Below are 17,500 nucleotides of genomic sequence, written 5' to 3'. Positions count from 1 at the left end.
ATGGCACTAGCCTCTTGTCTTTACATGTGGATCTGTGTTCTGGTGTAGCACAGAGGCTAGCATGGCACTAGCCTCTTGTCTTTACATGTGGATCTGTGTTCTGGTGTAGCACAGAGGCTAGCATGGCACTAGCCTCTAGGGCTGTCAATCTCCCTCTATAATCAAATTCGAATTTCAGTGCTTTATACATTTTAATATTCGAATTATATTCGAATATTTTAATTAATTTTTAATTGAATTAAAAAAAAAAAAAATTTGGTCTGAGTGAATTGTTGTCTTCTCTTATGTTATGTTCTGATTCTAAATATAGCTGAATCTTTGGGTTTGACCAAGTAAAACTTTTTCTAAGCATTTTACTAAATGTAGATGGAAAAGTGAATGGTGGATGAATATTCAAAATAATATTAGGCTTATCACAAATAGTCCAGCAATGATGTTTATTTAAGAAAACATGTTCCTTGTACAATGTACATACATTCATTGCATTAGAAAATAGGTCAGATAACCAGAGCTTAGTTAATATTCATCAGTGATGTATTGGTGCTGTCTGAAATGCTAAAATAAAATAATTGATAATAAAAAAAGACACAGCCTTTGTTTGAACTCCTTATCAATAAACAAATAAGTAAACTTTGCCAAAACAACAATGAGCCATGAACAAAAAAAAATCAGTCACGTATTGCACTTAAGAGCTACATGTTTACATTCAGTATAGCAGCTTCAACAGTCAACTTCAGTTAACAATGAATGAACATACTGTACATTTTAAGAGCTACAGGTAGGTTTACATCAGTATAGCAGCTTCAACAGTCAACTTCAGTTAACACTCTTTTCTTCAAGTATGTTGTCAGAACTTGTCACTGTTCTAGTGTTCTAAAAAAAATAATAAAAAAATTAAATATTCGTTTTTAAAAAATAATAATAATCGAATTTCGTTCATAATTATTAAATTCGAATAATATTCGAATATCAAAATTCGTTTCAACAGCCCTACTAGCCTCTTGTCTTTACATGTGGATCTGTGTTCTGGTGTAGCACAGAGGCCAGCATGGCACTAGCCTCTTGTCTTTACATGTGGATCTGTGTTCTGGTGTAGCACAGAGGCCAGCATGGCACTAGCGCTGCAGTCACATGGATGACATAGTGTCATCCTCAATGCAACCCCTCCCTCTCCAGCACACTCAAACAAACAAGTCAAACAGAAATGGAGGAGGGTGTGAAAAGTTGTAAATGCATGAACTGAACATTCCCGCTCAGGAAAGTTGAGTATTTCAATAGTAGTAAACACCCTTTACTATCCCAGAAACCATTGCTCAAAGTTATCTTTTTTGTCAGCCAGGCAGAGTTTGGGAAAATCCAAAGTATTCGTCATCCGTTGGCCAGTGGAGCAGCTGAACTCTAGGGGGTTAAACCTAGGGGCTTATCCCCCAAAGTATTCTACATAGGAAATGAATGACTTCTGAAGATGCACTGTTAGCGGTTGTGGGTTCAATTCCCACATGGGGCCACACATGCTGCAAACGTATATAGTCGTTACACAGTTTGGATAGAAATAACAAAACAGCATTTAAATGTCTCATCTCCTACAATAGCGCCCAGCATGCTTCTCCTGCAGCAGTGGTTGAGTTGTTGTGACGCCTCAGGAAAAGCTATAAAACACAGCTCTTTATTACCCGTGCTACTGTGCCAAGACTGATCCCAGAACGTCTGGAATGCCCTCCTCACGCAGACTGATCCCATAACATCTGGAATGCCCTCCTCACGCAGACTGATCCCATAACATCTGGAATGCCCTCCTCACGCAGACTGATCCCATAACATCTGGAATGCCCTCCTCATGCAGACTGATCCCATAACATCTGGAATGCCCTCCTCACGCAGACTGATCCCATAACATCTGGAATGCCCTCCTCATGCAGACTGATCCCATAACATCTGGAATGCCCTCCTCATGCAGACTGATCCCATAACATCTGGAATGCCCTCCTCATGCAGACTGATCCCATAACATCTGGAATGCCCTCCTCATGCAGACTGATCCCATAACATCTGGAATGCCCTCCTCATGCAGACTGATCCCATAACATCTGGAATGCCCTCCTCATGCAGACTGATCCCATAACATCTGGAATGCCCTCCTCATGCAGACTGATCCCATAACATCTGGAATGCCCTCCTCATGCAGACTGATCCCATAACATCTGGAATGCCCTCCTCATGCAGACTGATCCCAGAATGTCTGGTTGCCCTCCTCATGCAGACTGATCCCATAACATCTGGAATGCCCTCCTCATGCAGACTGATCCCATAACATCTGGAATGCCCTCCTCATGCAGACTGATCCCATAACATCTGGAATGCCCTCCTCATGCAGACTGATCCCATAACATCTGGAATGCCCTCCTCATGCAGACTGATCCCATAACATCTGGAATGCCCTCCTCATGCAGACTGATCCCAGAATGTCTGGTTGCCCTCCTCACGCGGGACACGCATTACTACAGTTATTCTCTTTGTTAGCCCTCTACACGTACAGTAAGAGTGTGTGTGTTTCTGTGTGTGTGTGTGTGTGTGTGTGTGTGTGTAAGAGAGAGAGGGGAGTGGGAGAGAGTAGACTAATTTCTCTCTCCCTCTGTGTGTGTGTGTGTGTGTGTGTGTGTGTGTGTGTGTGTGTGTGTGTGTGTGTGTGTGTGTGTGTGTGTTTTTGTGTGTAATATCTGGCGTGATCTGGGATGCCCTGCTTTTTGTTTCCTCCGAGCTATTTTTGTCCAGACAGAACTGCACTGCAACCTCTCTGTTTTGTGTGGTTAGCGAACAATCCCCCCCCCCCATCCCCTGTGTGTGTGTGTGTGTGTGTGTGTGTGCATGTGTGCATGTGTGTGTGTGTGTGTGTGTGTGTGTGTGTTGGCGGGACTGTGTGTTTTCTGCTGTTAGGCAGAAGAGAGAGAGAAAGAGAAGGACAAGAGTATGGTCAGACCATTCTATTGTTTTCCCATATATCTGGCAGTATACCCTTTAAGCCAAGTGCCAATATGATGTCTATAAAAGTGCCAATATGATGTCTGTAAAAGTGCCAATATGATGTCTGTAAAAGTGCCAATATGATCTAAAAATCTAAATTAAATATTAGTTTCTTTGCACTTTTTATGTATTCATTCATGTTTCAAAATAATGAATTGTCTAATAATGGTTTTTGTTTTTTGGCAACATGTAAAACCACTTTGGTATCTCCAAAAAGTCTCACCTAATGTCCAATGAGTGTTCTAGTCGGGAAAGAACGCAAGTTTGGTTGGCATGCAGGTTCGTCTACTGTAGAGAGATCTGTAGTGTTAGTGTCCTCTGACTCTGCTGCTGCACAAACCACCGGTGTGTTTTTGGCTGCGTCCCCCGCTGTTATTAACGTCATTGTTTCGGCTGCATCATCTTCATCATTGTCTGTCTCTCCACTGTCCACCACCAATACAGGTGGGGGAACGGGTTCACTACAAGCCGCACTTGTTGAGGGGGAGGGCGACGAGTCATCTTCTTGCCTTTGTGGAAAAAGCTTAAAAGCGAGCTGTTTCATGTCTGCTTGATTTGGCGCTGCGGCTGCATTTGTTTACTGTAGACAGCGTAGCTAGTTTCCCATGATGCTCTGGGGCACAGAGGCATAGCAGGACAGTCGGACACTTACGCATGACAGGCTGTGCATGACAGCTGATGTGTTTTGCAGACAAACAAACAAAAAATTAATTTTTCCCCCTTTCTTTTCGGGTGTGCCAGCTGCCTGTGTGGGTGGCACTGGCACACCCAGGCGCACCCGTAGCTACGCCATAGGTTCAAGCGCAAGTCGAGTTGCAAGTCTTTGTTGATTTTGTCAAGTCGAGTCCAAAGTCGTCCAATTTGTGACTCGAGTCTGACTCGAGTCCAAGTCATGTGACTCGACTCCACACCTCTGTCCCCTACCATTGAATTATGTGCAGTGTGTCAGAGGGGCTTTTATTGTCTGTGAGCTTCAGAGTAGAACTCACAGCAGTGGAACCCTGTGGGACCTGAGTGACTGTGAAGAATGCTAAGCAGCTCTGTGTCTGTTTCCTCTGCTGTCTTCAGGGAAAAGCTGGCCGTGGCTCGCCTGCAGAGGGAAGTCGCACGGAGCAAGAGCGAAGGCACAATGGTAAAGTATAGTCGAGACGCTCCCCCTACCATTTACACCAAGCCAAGAAAGCCACAGTATGCTTACACTTCACACACACACACGTGCATATACACATACAGACACGTGTGTGTGTGTACACACACACATACACACATACACACACACACAGTCAAGCTCTGCCAAGCCACCGCGCCGGCCAATGTCCCCCACCATTATCTCAACACTAGTCATCAGCTGAGCTTAAAGGATCCAACTGTAAACTCCAGACACGATAAGCAGATGTTTCACAGTGATTTGATATTTCATTCATTCATTCATTCATTCATTCATTCATTCATTCATTCATTCATTCATTCATTCATTCATCCAATGGTGCATACTGTATACTTAGCCTGGTAAAACCATCATCTCACATTCACTCTACTGCTGTTCACTCATGGTTCACTCACTCATTCACTCACTCACTCACTATTCCGTTCCCGAGCACACTTGTCCCCAAATTGACCCCAGGTGCGGTGAACGTTGTGTTCCGTGCCCGGACATGGAACAGCTACTGTGACAGGGTCCACTTGAAAAGGTGGTCTGGGGAACGCTTGGGCGTGCCCGGGGATTTAACACTTGCGAATGTTAATGTCAACCGTACTGAACCACATGACAAAGCAGGTATGCAGCTGTACAGTCAGATGGTGTCACATGACAAAGCAGGTATGCAGATGTACAGTCAGACGGTGTCACATGACAAAGCAGGTATGCAGATGTACAGTCAGATGGTGTCACATGACACAGCAGGTATGCAGATGTACAGTCAGACGGTGTCACATGACAAAGCAGGTATGCAGATGTACAGTCAGACGGTGTCACATGACAAAGCAGGTATGCAGATGTACAGTCAGATGGTGTCACATGACACAGCAGGTATGCAGATGTACAGTCAGATGGTGTCACATGACAAAGCAGGTATGCAGATGTACAGTCAGATGGTGTCACATGACACAGCAGGTATGCAGATGTACAGTCAGATGGTGTCACATGACACAGCATGTATGCAGATGTACAGTCAGATGGTGTCACATGACACAGCAGGTATGTAGATGTACAGTCAGATGGTGTCACATGACAAAGCAGGTATGCAGATGTACAGTCAGATGGTGTCACATGACAAAGCAGGTATGCAGATGTACAGTCAGACGGTGTCACATGACAAAGCAGGTATGCAGATGTACAGTCAGACGGTGTCACATGACAAAGCAGGTATGCAGATGTACAGTCAGATGGTGTCACATGACACAGCAGGTATGCAGATGTACAGTCAGATGGTGTCACATGACACAGCAGGTATATAGATGTACAGTCAGATGGTGTCACATGACAAAGCAGGTATGTAGATGTACAGTCAGATGGTGTCACATGACAAAGCAGGTATGCAGATGTACAGTCAGATGGTGTCACATGACACAGCAGGTATGTAGATGTACAGTCAGATGGTGTCACATGACAAAGCAGGTATGCAGATGTACAGTCAGATGGTGTCACGTGACAAAGCAGGTATGCAGATGTACAGTCAGATGGTGTCACATGACAAAGCAGGTATGCAGATGTACAGTCAGATGGTGTCACGTGACAAAGCAGGTATGCAGATGTACAGTCAGATGGTGTCACATGACAAAGCAGGTATGCAGATGTACAGTCAGATGGTGTCACGTGACAAAGCAGGTATGCAGATGTACAGTCAGATGGTGTCACATGACACAGCAGGTATGTAGATGTACAGTCAGATGGTGTCACATGACAAAGCAGGTATGCAGATGTACAGTCAGATGGTGTCACATGACAAAGCAGGTATGCAGATGTACAGTCAGATGGTGTCACGTGACAAAGCAGGTATGCAGATGTACAGTCAGATGGTGTCACATGACAAAGCAGGTATGTAGATGTACAGTCAGATGGTGTCACGTGACAAAGCAGGTATGCAGATGTACAGTCAGATGGTGTCACATGACAAAGCAGGTATGTAGATGTACAGTCAGATGGTGTCACATGACAAAGCAGGTATGCAGATGTACAGTCAGATGGTGTCACATGACAAAGCAGGTATGCAGATGTACAGTCAGATGGTGTCACATGACAAAGTAGGTATGCAGATGCACAGTCAGAAGGTGTCACATGACAAAGCAGCAGCTGGGCTCAGTCTGCGTTGCTGCTGTCACTGCATTGTGCCAGGCTTGATTTCAGAATGCTTTCTATAAAGGGACCTTGTGTAACCAAGGCAAAGACGTGTTGATAGGGACGTATTTACACTTCATATCTGTGTGTGTGTATCCGCCTGTGTGCATAGTGTGTGCGCATGTGCTTATTAAGTGCACACAAACGTCTATTATATTCAGCCTTCAGATCTGATTTCTCTTATACATTAAAGGAGATACATTCTCAGAGTGAGGAGAGATAACTTTTCACTTCTTTCAGGAATGTTCTAGAAATGACTGGAGATGTTGAAAGCAGGCAGAATGATACCACTTTCATACCAACGACCAGGGTCTACCAGGGTTACTTGAGCCGTGATGATGTTCAACCCTTCTTTTTGTCTATTCACACCGTCAGTGAACACAGGGTTAATCCCTGGTCATGGCAATTCAGATAGGATCCATAACAATTAGCCCAGGCTGAGGCTATTAGAATAACACTAGCAGCCTGGGTGGTGCTGTTCACACTGAAATGAACCCTGGTTGGACCTTGGTGTGAAAAGGCTATCCACCTTATTTTTGAATGCCCCGCTGTAAAATAATTATGGGTGCAAAGTCCGGTTTAGAACATGACTGATTGTTGCAGCTTGCGCATTTCCTCGTAAAATTCCGACGCTGGGAGAAAAAAAAGTTGCTTGTCACAATAAATACACTCGTTTGACGACTTATTTGAGGGAATGTAATAATTCTATCACATCCGCTATTTCTGTTGCTCTTTGAACAACTCTGGATATTTATCGACGAGATTTTTGTCAAGCTGGACACGCTACGGGGGTTTAGGGTTAAAATCGCTAAACCGGAAGTCAAACTGTGGGAGCTTGTTGCTCACTTCACGGAGATCTACGGGCTACAGTATGTTGTGTCTGTGTGAGCAACGTAACGGTGGGAGGGGGCGGGGAGGATTGGAAGAAGCACGCATATTTCACCTAAGACATCATGGCATCTAGAAATAAGGTGGATAAGGCAGGTCACTGTGCTTGTAATGATGCTTGATCCTACAAAATTCTTTAAATTTGTGGGCGGCTGTGGCTCAGGAGGAAGAGCGGGTCGTCCACTAATCAGAAGGTCGGTGGCTCGATCCCCGGCTCCTCCAGTCCACATGTCAAAGGACACTGAACTCCACATTGCTCCTGATGGCTGTGCCAGCACTCTGCGTGGCAGCTTGCTGCCTTCGGCGTATGAATGTATCAGTGAATGGGTGAATGTAGGCACATTATAAAGCGCTTTGGATAAAAGCGCAATATAAATGCAGTCCATTTACCATTACAAGCTGATTTGTATTTGAATACATTTTTACACTTATATAAAAAAAAATACAATTTCAGGTCTCAAGATATAGACTAAATGTTAAGATGAAGTTCTTTGCCAGCTATTTCTGTGTGTGTGTGTGTGTGTGTGTGTGTGTGTGTGTGTGTGTGTGTGTGTGTGTGTGTGTGTGTGTGTGTGTGCGTGCGCGCGCGCGTGCGCGTGCGTGCGTGCGTGCGTGCGTGCGTGCGTGTGTGAGGGGGTTGTAAAGAGAAATGCTTAACGAAGTGCAGCTCAGCTGACTGCTGCCTCTGAGCGGTGGCTCTGACCAGCTGCTGGTCTCTTTGGCAGCAGGCTTTAGGCGCGCACACACAGGGCCTGCTGAGCTTCTATAGATCTTTGTTTTTAGTCTGATACTGTATTGATCCCTGAAGGAGAAAAGCATCTTATGTTTGTGCCATCGGGCTACAGGCAGGCAGGTGAAAGCACGGGTCAGAGACAGTGCAGTACAGCAGCCGGGGCTACAGGCAGGCAGGTGAAAGCACGGGTCAGAGACAGTGCAGTACAGCAGCCGGGAGGGATTCAGGGTTTTGCTCAAAGGCACTTCAGCGCAGTGGATGCTTGCTGTCACTGGGGGGTTGTATGCGGGTGTTTTGGTTGAAGGGCAGTTTCCCTCCCAGCCCACTGGAGTCAGACTGTATTGTATTTCATGTAAGACCTACTGTGAATCCCTGCTCTCTCTCAGTAAAGTAAGACCTACTGTGAATCCCTGCTCACTCAGTAAAGTAAGACCTACTGTGAATCCCTGCTCTCTCAGTAAAGTAAGACCTACTGTGAATCCCTGCTCTCTCTCAGTAAAGTAAGACCTACAGTGAATCCCTGCTCTCTCTCAGTAAAGTAAGACCTACAGTGAATCCCTGCTCTCTCAGTAAAGTAAGACATACAGTGAATCCCTGCTCTCTCAGTAAAGTAAGACCTACTGTGAATCCCTGCTCTCTCAGTAAAGTAAGACCTACTGTGAATCCCTGCTCTCTCAGTAAAGTAAGACCTACTGTGAATCCCTGCTCTCTCTCAGTAAAGTAAGACCTACAGTGAATCCCTGCTCTCTCAGTAAAGTAAGACCTACTGTGAATCCCTGCTCTCTCTCAGTAAAGTAAGACCTACTGTGAATCCCTGCTCTCTCAGTAAAGTAAGACCTACTGTGAATCCCTGCTCTCTCAGTAAAGTAAGACCTACTGTGAATCCCTGCTCTCTCAGTAAAGTAAGACCTACTGTGAATCCCTGCTCTCTCTCAGTAAAGTAAGACCTACTGTGAATCCCTGCTCTCTCAGTAAAGTAAGACCTACTGTGAATCCCTGCTCTCTCAATAAAGTAAGACCTACTGTGAATCCCTGCTCTCTCTCAGTAAAGTAAGACCTACTGTGAATCCCTGCTCTCTCTCAGTAAAGTAAGACCTACTGTGAATCCCTGCTCTCTCTCAGTAAAGTAAGACCTACAGTGAATCCCTGCTCTCTCAGTAAAGTAAGACCTACTGTGAATCCCTGCTCTCTCTCAGTAAAGTAAGACCTACTGTGAATCCCTGCTCTCTCAGTAAAGTAAGACCTACTGTGAATCCCTGCTCTCTCTCAGTAAAGTAAGACCTACTGTGAATCCCTGCTCTCTCTCAGTAAAGTAAGACCTACTGTGAATCCCTGCTCTCTCAGTAAAGTAAGACCTACTGTGAATCCCTGCTCTCTCTCAGTAAAGTAAGACCTACTGTGAATCCCTGCTCTCTCTCAGTAAAGTAAGACCTACAGTGAATCCCTGCTCTCTCAGTAAAGTAAGACCTACTGTGAATCCCTGCTCTCTCAGTAAAGTAAGACCTACTGTGAATTCTTAGTACTGTAGAGAGAATCCCGCACACTGTGCTCGCAAATGATCACCATTTAATAATTTACTATTAATACTTTTCTTTTTCTATATACACCAAATGCAGGCTACAGTATATATCCAGGACTGAACGAAGAAATTGATTTCAGTCCTTTTTTGTAGTTTTCTGTAGTTGTTTCTGATGCTGGTATGTTGCTTGTATTGCTGCAGATGGATACTATGTTTTCTGTCTTGTCTGAAGTTCCCTTTTTTTGTTTGTTTTCCATATTTCTCTGCATCATGTTTGGTTTTCTGCTATACATATTGTAGAGCCATCTAGTGGGTGTTTTTTGTATCTTTACCTGTGAGTTCACTGGCTTTCTGCTCAGGTGTTTGCAATCATCTCTTGCTAAATAGGGGAAACCTTGCTGGTGGCCATACCCCGAAGAAGGCTGTTTGTGCTGCTACGCGTGGGTCATGTCCCAGCTCTTTTAACACATTCACTGCCAGCCGTTTTTTCAATGCTGTAGGTAGCTTCTGCCAGGGTTTTTTTTGAGGATTCTGGCTCATTTTACAAGAGCCGAGGATTATTTTCTGCTAGGACTTCGTGAACACCAATCATCTAAAAAGAACTAATAGAATGTGTGCTTTCTCTGTCTAAAAGAGTTAGTTTGTAGAGTTAGTAGTTATGTAGATATTAGCCGTTGAATACAGCATGGTTTCAGCGTCTGAGAAGGAAAGCTGAGATAAATAGCTTTTTGTGAAATTCGATAGAACAGTCACTTTAACCATTCATTTTTGGCATCAGTAAGACGTCAGACATCTAAACAATAGTTTTGAACAGTAATTTCCTCCATAACAGCAGGAAACACCCCTCTCCTTCAAACTCCTCCCTCCGTGTGTGTTCTTCTTGGCTGCAGCGGGCATGTCACAAGCTCGTTTCTGTTGCTGCTGTAACCTCGCGTCACCAGGCTCACTGCTTTGCTGCTGCTCGTGTCTGCTGGCGGCCGCTGGGCAAGTCTGGATGGGCTCGCTCGTTTCTTGGGGTTCTGAGAGCTTTGATGAAGCTTTTGCGATTCTGGTCTTATTTATGCTGCGTGTTTCAAAGTGTGTTCCACCCGTAATCTATTATGCAAATTTGCAAAACCCCACCGCCAGCTCCCAAGCGCGAAAGCGTTTTCGCCAATCCATTTTCATGAGAATGGCTTCCTCACACTGCTTTTTGCTTGCCTTCCTCTAGTTTGGAGAGCACTGTCGCCACTTAGTGGGTCGGTGGAATGGGTTGTACACGTTCGGTGGCTCCAATATTTTTATAGGAGACGTGGGGGGCATTGATCCACGTCCCACCGTCAATTTTTTTTTTTTTTTTTTTGACGACTCAACTCGTCATTGGCAGTCAACCGTTGGAATTTTTTTGACGAGTCAACTCGCCATTGGCAGTGAACGTGTTAACATGCACTAGCTATGTTTTTAAACTTTTCAAAATGATATAGCCATCTAAGTAAATAAAGGCTTTTTACTTTCTGCCAGAAGAGTGCCTTGGACCTTTCTTCTTTTTTGAACCTTTGTGATCCTCACCAAAGAGCACCTTCACCACACCAGTTTTGGACTTTCGAGCACTCTGGACCTTTTTTCCCCATCTTATCTCTAGGTTTGTATGTCTGTTTGACAACCGCAACATGGCCTCTCTGAGAATATTAGAGAAGCGTGGCAGGGGGAACTTGGTATTAATTTATCTGACATTATATGGGAAAGGAGTCTGTCTGTGGTGCAACTTTGCTCAGTTAATAGCAGACACCAGCTGATCCAATTTAAAATCGCTCACTGTCTTCACTACTCCAAGCATAAACTACACAGGATCTTCTCTTCTGTCTCACCACTGTGTGTCAGGTGTCAGAGGGCACATTATCTCATGCCTTCTGGTTCTGCCCTTCACTAACAGGATTCTGGGCCAAAACATTTGATTGGTACTCTTAAGGCCTACAAAATAACCCTGCAGCCGGAGGCAGAACTCACCATCTTCGGCTGCTCGGAGTCCGCTCTGAACAGCTGTCCGCCCTACAGCTGTGCAACAATCTCTGACACTGGGGACAACTGTCGCCAAAAGACTCATCCTGAAGGAATGGAAGTCCTCCTCTTCACCTTCTTTTCAAGTATGGCTGATGGACATGGTTTCTGTTATACAGATGGAGAGACTCAGGTTCCTGAGAACTCACTTGGAAGGTTCTCAACTATTTGGGACCTGTTTCTGAGCTGCTTTGACGAGGTTAAAAATGATTAGTGAGCAGTGACTAAGGTTAGGGGTGATGGACAGCTTGCCCAGTTGGTTTCCTCACAAGCACATAAACACCTTTTGCGGCTGGTAGCGCCACGTTACAATGTCAATGATGTATGTTTTTTTTTTCTTTTTCGTGTGTCTGAGCCTGTTTGTCTTGTTCGTTTATTGTTCTATAAAAAAAATTAAATAAAATATGAAAAAAAGAAAGGACAAGCTGTCGGTGTCCAGTAAGAAGAACTTGTTTCCAGACAAGGGTAGCTCGTAGCACCGTTCGTGAAGCCAATGCGGAAGTGTCTTAAACCTGCATTCTTTGGAATGGCCTGCAGGAGGCAACTCCACTGACTGTAAAAAGTGATTGATGGCCTCAGTAAAGACTTTCCTATGGGTTTATGGTCTCAATCGCTAGATTCAAGACTTCTTCAATGCTAACCCTAACCCTGTTAAATTATGGTCCCATTTCAAGTGAAATAGACGATAAAGCAGACTATGATTTGGGGCATAATTGACAGGTTGCCTGTCCAGTGATCGGATCACGGACCAATAGCAGGACGCGCTGCAGCTCTTCTCGTCCAAATGTATGTCACTTCTGGCTCCAAAGAACCAAGATGGCGACAATGAAAATGGCAACCTCAAGGCTCCAAAACCGGGTCCAAAAACCAATGGGTGACGTCACGTTCGCTACGTCCATATTTATTATACGATCTATGTTTGCAGACCTATATCAAGCTGTAATTTCACTTTTACCAAGTAAATGTCCTGGAACAATTTACATGATCCTAGGGGGGATCTAAATCTTAAAATACAGTATGCTTGTTATTTCTGGATACAAGATAAAAACGGAACAAGTCTGTCAGTTTTTGCAGTGCAGGAGTGAGAGTCATTTCTCTCTCCCTCTCTTGACCCTTCTCTGACCTCTGGGAGACCCCTTCATTCACGCATGTGTGTGCGTGTGAAGGAGGAGGTTCAGCATTGATTTCCACACTGAATGGATCTGGATAAATGGAATGCGTGCAGCCCCCAAGGTATCGCTGCATGATCATCACATCACAGTCATGTGGGCGGCTTTGTCTCTCATACACTCGCAAAGAGTCCTAGTCCAAAATGCGGGTTCTGTTTTGGGAAAAACTTGAAACACGTCATTGAATATTGAAAACATTAAAAGGAGGACCCCGTTGGTAAATTGTAATTTTGTTCTCAATTCGTGTATCAATAATCTAAGAACCTAACTGTTCATACTGTAAAAGTGTTAATGTCAAAACTGAATAATTAATTTGAAAGAAAAAAATCTAAATTGGACTATGAACTGAGGCTGAACAAAAACTAAAGGAAAATAATTAGACAACACAAACTACATTAAACAAGAGAACAGAACAAAAGGTGCATCGGTGTGGAGGGACACAGAGCAACTGATTGTCAGATGGCTTTATGCCCAAGCAGTGCCAGGGGGCCCAGGTGCACTCAATCAGCCTAATGACCCCAACCACCAGGCTCCTGCAAGACAGGGCCAGAAGAGTGAGAGGCCGTCGCATATCATAAAACAGAATTGAAATATTCTGTCAAATAATCACAATCAGATTTTTTCGGCAATATCGTTCAGCCATAGTTCACGTGTCCACACCCCAGCAGCACCACACCTTACTGTGTCAGCAGCTCCTCCTGTAATATCAACCTCCGCTAACCCCAGAGCCCAGACCAGCCCCGGAAAGAATCTATCACCCGCCGCCAATACAAGCTGTGAGACTGTAGCCTACTGAAGGGCTGGCTCTCACTCACGCGAGTGGGTGACATGCTAATTATTACTTTAGAGGGGTGTGTGTGTGTGTGTGTGTGTGTGTGTGTGTGTGTGTGTGTGTGTGTGTGTGTGTGTGTGTGTGTGTGTGTGTGTGAGCGAGGGATGAGTTATCTGTGCCAGACAGGAGGAGGGTGAGGGGAGATGGAAGAAAGGCAGGGAGGGGGATATCACTAAGCTCCATTTGAAATTGGGATTATCCCTGCCGGAGTCCCCCTTGTGCTCTCTCCCTCTCTCTCTCTCTCTCTCTCTCTCTCTCTCTCTCTCTCTCTCCCTCTCTCTTTCTCCCTCTCTCTCTCTCTCTCCCTCTCTCTTTCTCTCCCTCTCTCTCTCTCCCTCCCTCTCTCTCTCTTTCTCCGGCATTGCTGGGAGGCTACAGAGCTACAGAGAGAAATGAAAAAGAGAGACTGCTGCATCAAGGAGATAATTGTCAAAAGCGCTGGCTGGCGGTGTGAAGTGTGAACCACAGCAATGTGCCCCTCAGCCCCCCCCCCCCCCCCCCCCCCCCCCCCCCCCAAAAATACTTCCATGCCCACCCACTTCCCCACCCCACCCCCATCTCCACCTGCCAAGGGACTAGTGGAGATAGACAGATGAGAGCGCTGTGGACTTTTGAAGTTGCTCTACCCCTCCTCTGTATCTGATGCCTCTCTTTAACAGCCTGTGTTCCCGGCTCCTCTGTCTTCCCAATCTACACCCATTAGTGTCTTCTGTGTAACGCGATCAGAGTGACAAGAAGAGAGGCAATGCCACGGTGGCTCAGTGGTTAGCGCTGTTGCCTCACAGCAAGAAGGTCCTGGGTTCGAACCCCGGTCCCACCCAGGTCCTTTCTGTGTTGGGTTTGCATGTTCTCCCCGTGTTCATGTGGGTTTCCTCCAGGTGCTCCGGTCTCCTCCCTCCATCAAAGACATGTATGTTAGGGTTAAGACTCCTGTCAGTGCCCCTGACCAAGTCACTGGTAATCGAACTGGAGTTGGTCCCCCGGGCGCTGCACTGCGGCTGCCCACTGCTCCTAGTTCTAGGAAGGTTCCTAGTAGAGGATGGGTCAAATGCAGATGTTGAATTTCCCCACAGGGACAATAAAGAATAACTAACTAACTAATCCTATGCAGTCCTGCCTCTGCTGTGCAGCTCTGCAACGTCTTGTGTTGCACCGGGAAGAAAATAATGCAAAACCCATCTTTTACAGTTATGTAAGGCGCTGGGAGCACACTGGTGCGATTGTACGTCTTGCTTGTTACACAGCCATCAGTGTAAATGAAACAGTTACACAGCCATCGGTGTAAATGAAACAGTTACACAGCCATCAGTGTAAATGAAACAGTTACACAGCCATCAGTGTACTGTATATGAAAGTTACACAGCCATCAGTGTATACGAAACAGTTACCAAGCCATCAGTGTAAATGAAACAGTTACACAGCCATCAGTGTACTGTATATGAAAGTTACACAGCCATCAGTGTATACGAAACAGTTACCAAGCCATCAGTGTATATGAAACAGTTACACAGCCATCAGTGTATATCGACTATTGTAACTCCCTCCTCTTTGGTCTCCCTCAGAAATCCCTCCATAAGCTCCAACTGGTCCAGAACTCAGCCACCCGCATCATCTCCAAAACCCCCTCCTTCCATCACATTACCCCTGTCCTACAGCAACTTCATTGGCTCCCAGTTAAATTCCGCATCGACTTTAAAATCCTCCTGCACACATTCAAAGCCATCCACAACCTCGCCCCTCCTTATCTGTCTGACCTCCTCCACACTGCCACCTCTACCTGCTCCCTCAGATCCTCCTCCTCCATCCATCTCTCTGTCCCTTCTGCCCGGCTCACCACCATGGGGAGCAGAGCTTTCAGCCGCTCTGCTCCCAAACTCTGGAACTCACTCCCTCCTGACATTCGCAACATTGACACCCTCCCCCTGTTCAAATCCAGCCTCAAAACTCATCTCTTCAAATTAGCATATTCCCTGTAATGTCCATGGTGTTTTCTCTGTTTATTGTTTAGTTTTTTTATTTTTGTTCTATTTTATTTCCCTTCCACTCTTTTTATATTTTATACTGTTTGCTTGCCTGTTGCTCTGCTTCTGATTTTACCCTGTAAAGTGTCCTTGAGTGACCTGAAAGGCGCTTTGAAATAAAATGCATTATTATTATTATTATTATTATATGAAACAGTTACACAGCCATCAGTGTATGTGAAAGTTACACAGCCATCAGTGTATATGAAACAGTTACACAGCCATCAGTGTATATGAAAGTTACACAGCCATCAGTGTAAATGAAACAGTTACACAGTCATCAGTGTAAATGAAACAGTTACAGAGCCATCAGTGTAAATGAAACAGTAACACAGCCATCAGTGTAAATTAAACAGTTACACAGCCATCAGTGTAAATGAAACAGTTACACAGCCATCAGTGTAAATGAAACAGTTACACAGCCATCAGTGTAAATGAAACAGTTACACAGCCATCAGTGTATATGAAAGTTACACAGCCATCAGTGTAAATTAAACAGTTACACAGCCATCAGTGTAAATGAAACAGTAACACAGCCATCAGTGTAAATGAAACAGTTACACAGCCATCAATGTAAATGAAACAGTAACACAGCCATCAGTGTAAATGAAACAGTTACACAGCCATCAGTGTAAATGAAACAGTTACACAGCCATCAGTGTAAATGAAACAGTAACACAGCCATCAGTGTAAATGAAACAGTAACACAGCCATCAGTGTAAATGAAACAGTTACACAACCATCAGTGTATACAGTATGAAAGTTACACAGCCATCAGTGTAAATGAAACAGTTACAGAGCCATCAGTGTATGAAACAGTTACACAGCCATCAGTGTAAATGAAACAGTAACACAGCCATCAGTGTAAATGAAACAGTAACACAGCCATCAGTGTAAATGAAACAGTAACACAGCCATCAGTGTAAATGAAACCCCCGGGGAGAGTTTGTGTTTGAAGTTGGCCTCCTGTTGTGAAGCACTATGGCTAAAGTACAAGACTCTTTTGTTATGGATCATTTGGCAGAATTGCCTGAAACTTGAATAATTCGCTGGACAGTCGGTGTTATGGTGATAGCGTTAAGTGCGTCTGCAGAGTGAGTCGTTTACTTTGTTGTAAATATGGCCTCACAAGATGCATTTTGTTATTAGTTTGAAGTGATACCATGTAACAGCAAGCAGACCCGTCCGTCTATGCCTGCTGTTTGTTTCTTTAAAATTGACTTTGGCCCCCGGACACAGCACTTTGGCCCCTGGACACAGCACTTTGGCCCCTGGACACAGCACTTTGGCCCCTGGACACAGCACTTTGGCCCCCGGACACAGCACTTTGGCCCCCGGACACAGCACTTTGGCCCCCGGACACAGCACTTTGGCCCCGGGACACAGCACTTTGGCCCCTGGACACAGCACTTTGGCCCCTGGACACAGCACTTTGGCCCCTGGACACAGCACTTTGGCCCCTGGACACAGCACTTTGGCCCCTGGACACAGCACTTTGGCCCCCGGACACAGCACTTTGGCCCCCGGACACAGCACTTTGGCCCCTGGACACAGCACTTTGGGCCCCCGTACACAGTGCTTTTGCCCTGCGCTGCAGAGTGCGATCTTTCAAACGCTTACAAGAAAAACAGTGGATTTCCACGCCAGGTATTTGCTAGAGCACAGGCCAGGGTTTATTCTGTGAGGTCCTGAAACACAGTGTCCAGTCTCCCTTCCCAACAAGCCTGCCCTGTCTGTGTGCCTGCCTGGAGTCAAACCGCTCATTCAGAGCCTCATCGCTGCTGTAGGCTTTCTATGGAATTCTTCACACTCCAACCCAGAGGCGTGGTACAGGGCAGGGTCGCCCGTTTGATGCCACTCTAGTCCGTCACGGGGCAGGATGCAGGATGCAGGGTTTCCTGTCGGGGAGAAAAAAAGTGCACATGCAGGCTTGTAAAGTGGCT

General features: G+C 45.4%; 1 protein-coding gene across 1 annotated transcript in view; it reads left to right on the top strand.

The window, feature by feature from the left end:
• LOC310772881 (nck-associated protein 5-like) overlaps window positions 1-17,500 on the top strand; it is a gene marked incomplete at both ends in the record, with an annotated part of 254,349 nt that overhangs the window by 125,165 nt on the left and 111,684 nt on the right. The window contains one exon of the mRNA XM_083632823.1: window positions 4,090-4,153. Within this exon, the coding sequence (XP_083488949.1) occupies window positions 4,090-4,153 (64 nt within the window). The remainder of the gene's footprint in view (window positions 1-4,089; window positions 4,154-17,500) is intronic.

Source organism: Poromitra crassiceps (genome assembly GCF_964638095.1).
Source record: "Poromitra crassiceps genome assembly, chromosome: 3".
NCBI lineage: Eukaryota > Metazoa > Chordata > Actinopteri > Beryciformes > Melamphaidae > Poromitra > Poromitra crassiceps.
This window is presented reverse-complemented; position numbering and strand designations above follow the sequence as displayed.